Source organism: Dendrobates tinctorius, unplaced genomic scaffold (assembly GCF_039654945.1).
Source record: "Dendrobates tinctorius isolate UK_male_01 unplaced genomic scaffold, ASM3965494v1 ptg000270l, whole genome shotgun sequence".
Classification (NCBI taxonomy): domain Eukaryota; kingdom Metazoa; phylum Chordata; class Amphibia; order Anura; family Dendrobatidae; genus Dendrobates; species Dendrobates tinctorius.
The window spans coordinates 3160574-3175000 of record NW_027361937.1 but is presented as its reverse complement, the minus strand read 5'-3'; the positions used below and the strand labels follow the sequence as shown (position 1 = coordinate 3175000).

Genomic DNA, 14427 nt, shown 5'->3' with positions numbered 1-14427 from the left:
AGTTCCTGCAAATTATGTTATCACTCTCACAGGGGCATGATAACACGGAAAAAGGGCTGACGAATCTGGGACAACTAAAGACTCATCGACTAGACAAAGTTCTAATTAGCATATGAAACAGGGACACTAAAAATGCTTTTATTAAACCTCATTTTAGAGAAAAATGTTATATAGGGAAGGTCAGGCAGTTCATTTACTCATAAATAAGTGAATACTGCTGGGTTTGAGGGCGTGTGGGACCTGACAAGTTCTCTTTATCTACGAAGCGGATGCGCAAAGCACAACGCACGCTGGAGTGGTGTGTGCAGGGGCAGAGGTGTGTCAGCACTGGTTGGTATTTGTGGTGTCCATATGTGTATGCATATATATATATATATTTAATATATAAAGCTCAATGTCGGTGTGTATGTATGTGTGTATGTGTGTATGTCCAGGATTGGCATCTGCACCATCGCAGCTACAGCCACAAAATTTTGCACAGTCACACGTCTGGACCCCGAGAGCGACATAGGCTATGTTGTGAGGCGAAATTTTAACCCCGCGCGTTCCAATTCACCAAACAATTTTACCCCTATCTACATTATGGGGAAAAAGTGTATGTATGTATTGGCATCTGCACCGTCATAGCTACAGCCACAAAATTTTGCACAGTCACACGTCTGGACCCCGAGAGTGTCATAGGCTATGTTGTGAGGTGAAATTTTAACCCCGCACATTCCAATTCACAAAACAATTTTGCCCCTATCTACATAATGGGGAAAAAGTGAAAGGAAAAGTGTTGGAGGCAAATTGACAGCTGCCAGATGTGAACAAGGGGGATATACCGTACAGTTGCTAAGGTGGGGCCTGACATGTTATACTCACCACACACGGGGATATGAACACACGCACAAAATGCACCACACACTACCACGTGCTTCCACACATATACCACCCTCAGCACACATTTCACCACACAAACACCAACCACATAAATTCGAAACACAAAAGTCGCCACTCAAAACTCGCCACGCTGTCCCAGAGCTGTTTAAAAGATGAAAAATGAGCTGTGATTGGTTGCTATCAGCAACAGTTTTCTTTGTAGACAGTTGTGGTAACTGAGGCCTATTATTCTTATAATTTCTATGGTGTTATCATCCTTCTGTAAAGCTGGAAATAACACAATTTATTACCGTGCCAACACAGACCACCCTCTGACACAGACTGCAGGGGGAGCCCAGTATCACACAGGATAGGATTAGATACACGGCTCAGCAGTCAGTATCACACAGGATAGGATTAGATACACAGCTCAGCAGTCAGTATCACACAGGATAGGATTAGATACACAGCTCAGCAGTCAGTATCACACAGGAGAGGATTAGACACACGGCTCAGCAGTCAGTATCACACAGGATAGGATTAGATACACAGCTCAGCAGTCAGTATCACACAGGATAGGATTAGATACACGGCTCAGCAGTCAGTATCACACAGGATAGGATTAGATACACAGCTCAGCAGTCAGTATCAACCAGGATAGGATTAGATACACAGCTCAGCAGTCAGTATCACACAGGAGAGGATTAGACACACGGCTCAACAGTCAGTATCACACAGGATAGGATTAGATACACAGCTCAGCAGTCAGTATCACACAGGATAGGATTAGATACACGGCTCAGCAGTCAGTATCACACAGGATAGGATTAGATACACAGCTCAGCAGTCAGCATCACACAGGATAGGATTAGATACACGGCTCAGCAGACAGTATCACACAGGATAGGAATAGACACACGGCTCAGCAGACAGTACCACACAGGATAGGATTAGATACGCAGCTCAGCACACAGTATCACACAGAATAGTATTAGATACACGGCTCAGCAGTCAGTATCACACAGGATAGGATTAGATACACAGCTCAGCTGTCAGTATCACACAGGATAGGATTAGATAGACGGCTCAGCACAGTATCACACAGGATAGGATTAGATACGCAGCTCAGCACACAGTATCACACAGAATAGTATTAGATACACGGCTCAGCAGTCAGTATCACACAGGATAGGATTAGATACAAGGCTGAGCAGTTAGTAACACACATGATAGGATTAGATACACAGCTCAGCAGACAGTATCACACAGGATAGGATTAGATACACAGCTCAGCAGACAGTATCACACAGGATAGGATTAGATACACAGCTCAGCAGTCAGTATCACACAGAATAGGATTAGATACACAGCACAGCAGTATCACACAGGATAGGATTAGATACGCAGCTCAGCACACAGTACCACACAGAATAGGATTAGATACACGGCTCAGCAGACAGTATCACACAGGATTAGATACATGGCTCAGCAGTCAGTATCACACAGGATAGGATTAGATACACAGCACAGCAGTCAGTATCACACAGGATAGGATTAGATACGCAGCTCAGCACACAGTACCACACAGAATAGTATTAGATACACGGCTCAGCAGTCAGTATCATACAGGATAGGATTAGATGCACGGTTTTTATGTGCAATTATAATTTGTTATAACTAACCACAGTTGGTTGCTATGCCCAGGCAACGCCGGGCTCTTCAGCTAGTATATATAAATATATATATATTTATTTATTTATTTATACAGTGGGGAAAAAAAGTATTTAGTCAGTCAGCAATAGTGCAAGTTCCACCACTTAAAAAGATGAGAGGCGTCTGTAATTTACATCATAGGTAGACCTCAACTATGGGATGCAAACTGAGAAAAAAAAATCCAGAAAATCACATTGTCTGTTTTTTTTTCATTTTATTTGCATATTATGGTGGAAAATAAGTATTTGGTCAGAAGCAAAATTTCATCTCAATACTTTGTGATATATCCTTTGTTGGCAATGACAGAGGTCAAACGTTTTCTGTAAGTCTTCACAAGGTTGCCACACACTGTTGTTGGTATGTTGGCCCATTCCTCCATGCAGATCTCCTCTAGAGCAGTGATGTTTTTGGCTTTTCGCTTGGCAACACAGACTTTCAACTCCCTCCAAAGGTTTTCTATAGGGTTGATATCTGGAGACTGGCTAGGCCACTCCAGGACCTTGAAATGCTTCTTACGAAGCCACTCCTTCATTGCCCTGGCGGTGTGCTTTGGATCATTGTCATGTTGAAAGACCCAGCCACGTTTCATCTTCAATGCCCTTGCTGATGGAAGGAGGTTTGCACTCAAAATCTCACGATACATGGCCCCATTCATTCTTTCATGTACCCGGATCAGTCGTCCTGGCCCCTTTGCAGAGAAACAGCCCCAAAGCATGATGTTTCCACCACCATGCTTTACAGTAGGTATGGTGTTTGATGGATGCAACTCAGTATTCTTTTTCCTCCAAACACGACAAGTTGTGTTTCTACCAAACAGTTCCAGTTTGGTTTCATCAGACCATAGTACATTCTCCCAAAACTCCTCTGGATCATCCAAATGCTCTCTAGCAAACTTCAGACGGGCCTGGACATGTACAGGCTTAAGCAGTGGGACACGTCTGGCACTGCAGGATCTGAGTCCATGGTGGCGTAGTGTGTTACTTATGGTAGGCCTTGTTACATTGGTCCCAGCTCTCTGCAGTTCATTCACTAGGTCCCCCCGCGTGGTTCTGGGATTTTTGCTCACCGTTCTTGTGATCATTCTGACCACACGGGGTGGGATTTTGCGTGGAGCACCAGATCGAGGGAGATTATCAGTGGTCTTGTATGTCTTCCATTTTCTAATTATTGCTCCCACAGTTGATTTCTTCACTCCAAGCTGGTTGGCTATTGCAGATTCAGTCTTCCCAGCCTGGTGCAGGGCTACAATTTTGTTTCTGGTGTCCTTTGACAGCTCTTTGGTCTTCACCATAGTGGAGTTTGGAGTCAGACTGTTTGAGGGTGTGCACAGGTGTCTTTTTATACTGATAACAAGTTTAAACATGTGCCATTACTACAGGTAATGAGTGGAGGAAAGAGGAGACTCTTAAAGAAGAAGTTACAGGTCTGTGAGAGCCAGAAATCTTGATTGCTTGTTTCTGACCAAATACTTATTTTCCACCATAATATGCAAATAAAATGAAAAAAAACAGACAATGTGATTTTCTGGATTTTTTTTTCTCAGTTTGTCTCCCATAGTTGAGGTCTACCTATGATGTAAATTACAGATGCCTCTCATCTTTTTAAGTGGTGGAACTTGCACTATTGCTGACTGACTAAATACTTTTTTTCCCCACTGTATATACTGAATCATAGTTGTTCAAATTCTACTTTTATTTAGTCTTTTATTGTGGCAGCACCTTTTTTATATATGAAATTCACTTGATTATTAATCATGTCATTTTCCTCATATATATATGCATTTTTATGCACTGAAGCAGTTTATATACTCTTATTATGAGGGATTATTAGTATGAACACTTAAGATTGTTTTGTTGATTTTTATTCACTATTATACACTTTTCTTTTGCCCAATGACTGAATAATAAGATATATATATATATACACATATATGTATATACAGTATATACTATATTATATATTTTTTGTCTATTTGAGTAGCAATTAATTTAGATTGTATACCACAATTAATGATGACACATTTTATATATATTTTTTATTTATGATTTTTGCCAATCAGTTTGTCATACCCTTCCCCGCACAGAGAGTGTTATTTTATATAACATTTTTTATTCTTACAATTTTATTTTTTAATAATTATTTTAATAAAAAGTCTCTTGTTTTTATTATGATTTATTGTGATACCATGTCATTTATATATTAATAAAGTTATTATTATACTCTATTTTTTTGATGAATATTTTTTCTTGGGTTTATATCTCTTTAACTACTACCTAATACTGTCCTCAGATTGTATACAAAAAACTTGATGATGGATTCCCTTTAATTAGTCTAGATGATTGGTCAACTACAGTAGCCTAGGGTCTTGGTCTAGATCAGACCTGGGCAAGGGGCGGCCCCCGGGCCGCATCCGTCCCGCCCACTGTCTGTGACTGGCTTGCGGAGGGGTCCGGGACTTCTCCGGTTCCTGCTTTCCTGATGAATCATTCATGAGGAAAGCAGAAAGCAGAGGAGTCCCGGCAGACGCGGCGGTGAGCGGAGTGGACCCCAACCTCCTGAGAGCGGCACATAATCATTGCCTCCAACGCACCGCCCACACACCAGACCTGCGGCGCTGACTGGTCAAGGCTGGAGGGGGGCTGCGTAGATGCCGTTGGTGGCGTCTGCTTGCAGCAGTATACATCACACCACGCCTCCAACTCTGTGCTAAAACATGCGGGCGTGGAGGCGTGGTGTGATCTATACTGCTGCAAGCAGACCAGTGACACTGTGGTGCAACGTAAGGCTAGCATCAATTACTTTAGACTGGGTCTGGACTGGGTGTTTGGGTCTGGACTGAGTGTTTACATCAGGCCAGGGTCTGGGACTCTGGGTAGAGTGGTCAGCGCCTAATAAAGCCCCTGTGAGCAGTACAGGAGTGGAACACAGATACCACTTGCTTCTTCCCCTGTCCCCTTTAAAAAACTAACATGATATCTTGACCTAAAATAGCAAGTTTTTCCAAACACTGTTAAAGTTAACAATTAAAGTGAACAATCACAAGCTGGTTGCAGTTCATCATCTCATCATTAAATAAAGATGTAATTAGGTCCTCCATATTTTCATTGTATTGTAAATCTTTGCATTGTTTAACATACTGTTTGTTTATGAAAAGATAGCATATGTATACTATATATTATATACATATATAGTATTGGGTACAACTGAGTTAATTATATTAGTCCGGCCCTCTGACCATCCCAATTTCTAATGCGGCCCCATGGCAAAATTAATTGCCCACCCCTGGTCTAGATGCCGAATTAATTTAGGCAATTGGTGTATAGTCTGAATTAATTTAGAAACCTAATCTGTGGTCTGAATTTATTGTCTGTACTGAGGTCTGAAATAATTTTGTGAATTGATCTGGTGTTTGTATTACTTTAGCAGAATGGGCACTCACAGTTATCATAGAGTGTACAGTGTTTCAGTCCATGACTGACCTTCATCAGATACACCATCTGACTTCCTGATGAATATAACAGTCAATAGCCAAAATGTTGTACACTCACTTTTGTATTGCAGATAAATTTCCTATCTCATATCTGTAAGTGCATATGTATATACAGTATTTATAGGCCCTTCCTAGTGTACCATCTCATTTGGAGGGCTATGGTAAAACAGAAATACTTTAGTAGTTTATTCGGTGGTCATAATTAATTCTGGGGTTTCTTCTGGAGACTGGATATATTTGTAAGAGGAAGAACAAGATCGGGGATTCTCACTCCGCTTCTGGGACTGTCACCAATGTTGCAAGAGGGAAGACTTCCAGAGAGGGACCGACCCTTGCATGTGACTGAGGTAGGCGGGGCAGAGTTAAAAAGCACTGCGCGGGAAGAGGGTCAGAGTTCAGGTGGGAAACTGAAGCAGGCAGTCGGGTACAGTGTCAGCCGTGAAGGCAGAACATCCGTGAGCGCAGGCCGATGTGACAGATTACCTGCGTACAGGTCTGCTGAAAGTAGACGACGGACTTCCTGTTCCCCGCTATCCTCCATGCCGGGAGGTGACTCACAGTGGAGACCAGAGAATGTAGCACCCACTCTCCGCTCCAAGCCATAGGTGACTAGGTCAGAGAGCCTTTCAGTCTCGCTCCAGCAGTTTCTTGCACTGGACTAGCACAGTGTTTGGAGTTCCTGGGTATGGCAGCTTCCTGCACCCTTCAGAGACTCTTCTCCTGCTCCATGGATTGGAACCCTGTCCTCTACAGACACCTCCAAGACATTACGTGTCGTTGTTGCCGATGCCACCATTGGAGAACCGAGACGCTGCAATCAAGAAGACTACAGACTGATAAGTTTTTGCCTTTTCCTATTGAACTATCGTCCATCCCTGTCCTACCCATTCCTAGCTCCCAGTTCTGCCCTTCTCCTGATCACCTCTCCCTTGTCCTGCTACTCACTGTGCAGAGTTTACTTGTTGTCAATAAACCTGTTAACTCTTTATCTGCCTCCTGTCCATGACAACATCCCACGTTCCTGCAGTTTCTACACATTTATGAGTCTTGTCTTGGATCTGAATTTATTTTGGACACTGGTCTGTAGTTTCATACCTTCCATACCTACACCTTGATGTTTCTATTTATGTGTTACAATATTGTCGCAGTATGCCCCGATCATTTGTCAGGTCATGACGGGAGTATGCTCATGGATGTTGTGGAAGGTTTTGGTTATTGTACTTCTCTACATGACCTGTTTTGGGATTGTACTTACTCATGGGGGCCACCACCCCTATTTGGGTGACCGCCCCCATTTGGAACTCCATCCCTTTTTGGGCAACCACCCCTCCTTGGGTCACTCTCGCCCTTTAGGGCCTTCAACCTTTTCAGGCAACCATCCCTCCTTTAGGTGCATGCCATGAACTCCCCATGTCCTCTCAGGCCCTCATCGCCTGTGCACAGCAGTCTATGTGCCCCAACAGTTTATCACAGCAAGGCTCCACACTGCTTTGCCAGGCTCTGTCTGGCTCCGCAAGACTCTGCACGGCTCTTCCCAGCGAGGCTCCGCACTGCTCTGCAAGGCTCTGCATAACTCCGCAAAGCTCTGCACCTCTCCGCACGGCTCCACGCGGCTCCGCTCTGCAGATTTTGTGGACCCACCGATTCACCGGCAGCTGCCCAGAGTTCGTGGACCCGCCGATCCACAGCAAGCCGCCCGGAGTTCGTGGACCCGCCAATCCACAGCAAACACCTGCTGCAGTCCTCCCAGGTACCTCCTGGACTGATGCCCGCAGTCTAGCACTAACTGTAGGGATTGTAATCACTCAGGTGCGACAGGAGGAAGTCAGGAGGCACGTTCCATTCAAAGTCCATATGGGTTTATTTGCTTCATAAACCCTGAAGCACCAACAAAAAAAGGAAAACAGCCTTTAGAGCAGGCAAAAACAAAGCATCAGTGTCCATAGCACAGACTTCTAGCTTTTCCGAGAGCTATGTGGGAGTTCCTGCTCTCCCAAGACACTAGCAGCCACTAACTCACATGGCAAGGTCACATGTAGCTGACCTCACACAGGTCATGGCAGGATTCTGCTCCCTTAGGCCTGTGGGCACACAGGCTGGGGTAATGTCCAGCACTCAGGCTCGGTCTGGAGCCACATACACAGGAAGACTTCTCCCTCTCCGCACACAGACAATGGAGGTCTACACACCTCCAGCCACAGACACTGGATTAAACAACAGCCTCCATTACATAAGCTGTAACCACACCTACAGGTGAGGTATGTGGGTAACCAGACCTGCCCATCTCTTATAGTTACCTGCAACCCGGACCCAGGTGCACTAAACAACATTTTAGTACTCATGTGCACTAAAGCAAAATACTCCGGGTTGCATTGCAGGGAGCAGCCATCTCTGCGACATATACCTCCCATCGATTATACGACCATTAGCCTCCTTACACCGGTTACAGTATATTCATATGAACTATTCATCTAAATTTTTACTTTTAACGGAAGCAAGATGTAGATGAGAGTTATGTTTATTGTCTCTTAGCTTGTCCTACTAACCAGTTTCTAGTGGGTTACAAGCCAAGAGATCTTTTAACAAGTAGGACTATCAAGAAACCTAATATACCGTATATACTCGCGTATAAGTCGAGATTTTCAGCCCATTTTTTTGGGCTGAAAGTCCCCCTTTCGGCTTATACGCGAGTCATATAGCCAAGGGGTAGGTGGGGGAGGGGGAGTGGGGGTGTCAGATCATACTAACCCCCCTGGCGCGGTCTCTGCAGCCCCTCTGCTTGTCCCTCAGACTCCTTACTTCCTACAGCGGTCACATGGTACCGCTCATTAAAGTCATGAATATGCGTATATTTATGACTTTAATGAGCAGTACCACATGACCGCTGAAGGAAGGAGGGGATACCATGGGAGAATGGGGCTGCGGAGATGCGCCAGGGGGAGGTAAGTATATGCTGTATTCACCTGTCCCAGTTCCAAAGCTGCTCGCCCCTGTCTGCCCGCCGGGTCCATCTGTCAGTGACGTTCAGACAGCAGAGGGAGCGATGATGTAGTCAGTGCGCGCCCTCTGCCTGAACAGTCACAGACAGAGGGACCCGGCAGGAAGACAGTGGCGAGCAGCGTTGGAACTGGGACAGGTGAATATCTCAGGTGCCGGGTCCTGAGTGAGTGGCGACACCTGTCCCCCATAGCGCGCCGGTATCCACCTGCTCAATACACCGGCACCTGGCCCCCAGGAACAAGAGGTGAGTATGTTGGGTTTTTTTAATACCTGCAGTAGCGGCAGCAGCAAAGTATGGGGGAATAATCTATGGGGCATCTTATGGAGCCAGCATGTGGGGGCATATTCAATGGAACATCTTATGGGGGCAGCATATGGGGTATATTCAATGGAGCATCTTATGGGGGCAGCATATGGGGGCATATTCAATGGAGCATCTTATGGGGCAGCATATGGGGGTATATTCAATGGAGCATCTTATGGGGGAAGCATATGGGAGCATATTCAATGGAGCATCTTATGGAGGCAGCATATGGAATCATATTTAATGGAGCATCTTATAGGGGCAGCATATGGAAGCATATTCAATAGAGCATCTTACGGGGGCAGCATATGGGGGTATATTCAATGGAGCATCTTAAGGGGGCAGCATATGGGCGCATATTCAATGGAGTATCTTATGGGGGCAGCATATGGGGGCATTTTCAATGGAGCATCTTATGGGGGTAGCATATGGGGGCATATTCAATGGAGCATCGTATGGGTGCATATTCAAAGGAGCATCTTATGGAGGCAGCATATGGGGGCATAATATATGGAACGTCTTATGGGGCCAGGGCATATTATTCTATGGAGCATCTTATGGGGGCATTATTAAACTTTGTGCCACATTATATGGGGTGTATTTTGTATGGAGCATCTTATGGGGCCCATTAGGAACTGTATGAAGCATTATATGGGGCTCCTGATTCAATATGGCTATTGAAAAACATTTAACCTACTGATGTCTTAATTAATTTTACTTTTATTGGTATCTATTTTTATTTTTGAAATTTACCAATAGCTGCTGCATTTTCCACCCTAGGCTAATACGCTAGTCAATAAGTTTTCCCTGTTTTTGTGGCAAAATTAAGGGGGGCGGCTTATACTCGGGTCGGCTTATACACAAGTATATACGGTAACTCGTGCAAATAGACAAAGCTGTGAAAACTCCCTGACTCTCATCCACATTTACAGAGGTTTTGCTTTTGCTTTCTTTACTACTAGTATTTCAGGATTTGGAAACTTCCTTAAATAACATGAAGAACTATCACAGCATGTACTATTCTCTTTGATTATGGGATGAGAATCGCCTATACATGTCTATGGGTGTGCAAAAAGAGTTCATCAGTCTACCTTTTGATATTTACGGATACATTGCCATTATTAACCCAGGACATTTGTACAAGATCATGTACATTTTAAATTGCTGAAGTGTAAAAATGGATGGCACCTGGACATAAAAGCGAACACACAGATTGCACTTGGATGACAATTTGGCAGAAAATCGTCCAAGTTTTCTGGATGAAACTCAGACAATATTTCAAACGCTGGTCTGACACCAACCTTGACTGGTAAGCTTTTTTGGTCTTGCTACAGTACATAACCACACCTTAGTGTCATCTTATGGACAAGGAAATATATAACTAAATGTCCATTTACACTGCAAGATTATTGTGAATGAGTGTCAGTAGGAACTTTTGTTTCACAATAATCCTGCAACCTTAATAGTTTGTTTATCATCCAATAAAGGAGCACAACACTTGTGCATCAGTTGGTTTGCACAAAAGATCATCATTCTAGGCAGCTCGGATAACGTCACACTTGCATGTAGCTGAAAAGTGGAGCAGTTGGCATCCCACACAAGAAGTATTCAGCTCACCCCTCTTCACTCCTGATCACACCTCCGACGCACGGAAACACCCTGACCCGGGTGTATAGTGAATGCACAACATAAAGAAGGATTTTTCCAGCGTCTCCAGGAGATAAAATAATAATTGCTTTATTGAGAATATAAAATCTTCATACCATCAGGTAAAAACGACATAAAGAGGCGTATGGAGGGGAGCAATTTCCGACGCGTTTCACCCTGAAAGGGCTTAATCATGGCATTCCATGATTAAGACCTTTCAGGGTGAAACGCGTCGGGAATTGCTCCCCTCCATACGCCTCTTTATGTCGTTTTTACCTGATGGTATGAAGATTTTATATTCTCAATAAAGCAATTATTATTTTATCTCCTGGAGACGCTGGAAAAATCCTTCTTTATGTTGTGCAGTTGGCATCCCAGTACGACAGTGGAAAGAGGGCACAATACGTCACAACCACTGATAGGCCACAATAGAAATCTCGTTAAGCTGGTTTATATGTAAACTTTTTCCGTAGATCTACAGCACATATCAAATTTTAGGCTTGATACAAAAGAAACAGTTGAAAATTGTCTTTAAAGGGAATCTGTCACCTCATTTTTGGACTATCAGCTGCAGGCAACACCATCAGAGGCTTATCTACAGCATTCTGTAATGCTGTTGATAAGCCCCCAATGTAACCTGAAAGAGAAAAAAACCGAATTATATTATACTCACCCAGAGTCGGTCCAGGTCCGGTTCGGGTCCGGAGGGTGTCGTGGTCCGGTCCGGTGCCTCCCATCTTGTAGCGATGACGTCCTCTTCTTTGCTTCCGGTCGCGGCACCGGCGCAGATGTACTTTATCTGCCCTGTGGAGGGCAGAGTGAAGTACTGCAGTGTGCAGGTGCCGGACCTCTCTGACCTGGTGCGGCACCTGAGCACTGCAGTACTCTGCTCTGCCCTCAACAGGGCAGAGCAGTGCGCCTGCGCCAGAGCCACGATGGGAAGCAAAGAAGAGGACGTCACTGTTAGAAGATGGGAGGCGCCGGACCGAACCGCCACACCCTCCGGACCCAAACTGTCCCTGTGTGAGTCTAATCTAACTCGTTTTTCTTCTTTTTCAGGTTACATCGGGGGCTTATCTACAGCCTTACAGAAGGCTGTAGATAAGCCCCTGATGGCTGTGGCTGCAGCTTATAGTCCAAAAATGGGGTGACAAATCCCCTTTAACTTCATTGTTCACTTGCTTCTTGGTATTTTCTGGTTATATTAATTTTTACTGAACGGTGGCTTCATTAAACATAATTCTCCGTGGGTTATTCTGTAAACAGCAGTACTGCCACAGTATACAACTTTCCAAGATATATTCATTGTTAACACAGAAAAGATTAGTCGATCATAGCATAAAATTAGCCTACCAGTGGGATACACACATTTAGCTAGTACACAGCATTTCGCCGACTTTAGATAAGGTCCCCAGGGGGCAAACAGCAGGTGCTTGGAAATTACCGGTATCAGAAATGAGGAACAAACACATATTAACTCTTGGGGAAACTAGAGCAAAGACTGATGCTAGACACATGAGGGCAGAGCAGCATCAGGTTTGCTGGTTATGAATATTTGTGACTATACAAATAATATTATACTGTAATAGTTGTGATTACAGTACGGTAGTCTCCGTCATGTCTCACCTGGCAGTAGCAGACACAGAGGACCAACAGTATAATCCAAGGGGACATTGCAAGACCTCAGTGTTTCAAAAAGTGACAATATCAATAGGATGGTCCCAAGTGGAGTCTTTTAGACAGCAGTTGTGTCCTACAGGATCTCAGGGTCCCCAGAGGATTTATCAGGAACACAGCATCACATGAAGATTAGGATGATGATAACCACAACAGGAGAACACAGAAGGTTCAGCAAGTCCAACCAGTTAGAGCACCACCTGCAATGACCCAGGACCTCTGCCGACAAGTCTTTATTATGTGTTCTGAATTACAAACCCGCCCAAGGATTGCTGCCGAGTGAAAGTGAAACTGGGAACTACATGGATTACAGGAAGGACTAGGGGATTTCTGTAAGGGAACTTCACACACTTCTACAACACATACAAATGAAAGCTTTCTGTTGAAATTATTCTTCACAATAGTAATAAGAATTTGAATATTAATAGTAGAATAATGATTATTTATTTCCTATTGATTTTTATATTGATTTGGTGTTGGTGACAATATGAATGGGACGACCCCTGTCCTGAGAATCTCTGTGTGTGTGGGGGCAGTGGTTGAATCCAATGGTTCTGAGATAATTTGATTATTTGGTGGGTGACCCTATAAAGAGCCTGGTTGATTTTCCTATTCTTCACAATTATGGTATCATACATGAACCAAAAACAAATATGTTCACACGTACACACACGTACGGTACATACATAATAATAATAATAATAAATTTTATTTTTATAGCGCCGACATATTCCGCAGCACTTTACATTTCAGAGGGGATTTGTACAGACAATAGACATTACAGCATAACAATAATCACATACAGTAGATTATAACAAATACCAAGAGGAGTGAGGGCCCTGCTCGCAAGCTTACAGTCTATGAGGAAAGAGGTAGACACGAAAGGTGGGTGGTAACAGTTGCCCTGATTGTATGGACCAGCCATAATGTTAAGTGTGTAACAGTACAGACACAGAGGGCTAATGGATGCATAAAGCATGTGGGAACATGATGCTGGGAACCTGGTTATGGTAAAACTTTTGGCTCCGCCACACAGGGATAGGTTAGGTTAATGTGTTGAGGCGATAGGCCAGTCTGAATAAATGCGTTTTCAGGACACGCTTAAAATTGTGGGGATTGGGGACTAATCGTATTGACCTGGGAAGTGCATTCCAAAGAATTGGCGCGGCACGTGTAAAGTCTTGGAGACGGGAGTGGGAGGTTCTGACTATTGAGGATACTAACCTCAGGTCATCAGCAGAACGGAGGGCGCGGGTAGGGTGGTATACTGAAACAAGGGAGGAGATGTAGGGTGGTGCTGAGCCATGGAGGGCTTTGTGGGTGAGGGTAATAAGTTTATACTGAATTCTGGAGTGGATGGGTAGCCAGTGTAATGACTGGCACAAGGTAGAGGCATCGGTGTAACGATTGGTGAGGAATATGATCCTGGCTGCAGCATTCAAGACAGATTGGAGAGGGGAGAGTTTGGTAAGAGGGAGACCGATTAGAAGAGAGTTACAATAGTCCAGACGAGAATGAATAAGAGAAACAGTAAGAGTTTTTGCAGAGTCAAAAGTAAGAAAAGGTCGAATTCTAGAAATGTTTTTGAGGTGCAGATGACAAGAGCGAGCCAGTGATCGAATGTGGGGGACAAAGGAAAGCTCGGAATCAAGTATGACCCCAAGACAGCGGGCATGTTGCTGGGGAGTAATAGTGGAACCACACACGGAAATGGCAATGTCGGGTGTAGGTACAT

The 14427-nt window shown here is 44.1% G+C and overlaps 1 protein-coding gene across 1 annotated transcript in view; it reads right to left on the bottom strand.

Annotated features, from left to right (window-relative positions):
• Nucleotides 1-12935, bottom strand: part of CD40 (CD40 molecule) — a 132701-nt gene extending 119766 nt beyond the window's left edge. The window contains exon 1 of the mRNA XM_073559368.1: nucleotides 12642-12935. Within this exon, the coding sequence (XP_073415469.1) occupies nucleotides 12642-12689 (48 nt within the window). The 5' untranslated portion in view covers nucleotides 12690-12935. The remainder of the gene's footprint in view (nucleotides 1-12641) is intronic.
• Between the last annotated feature and the right edge of the window lie 1492 nt (nucleotides 12936-14427).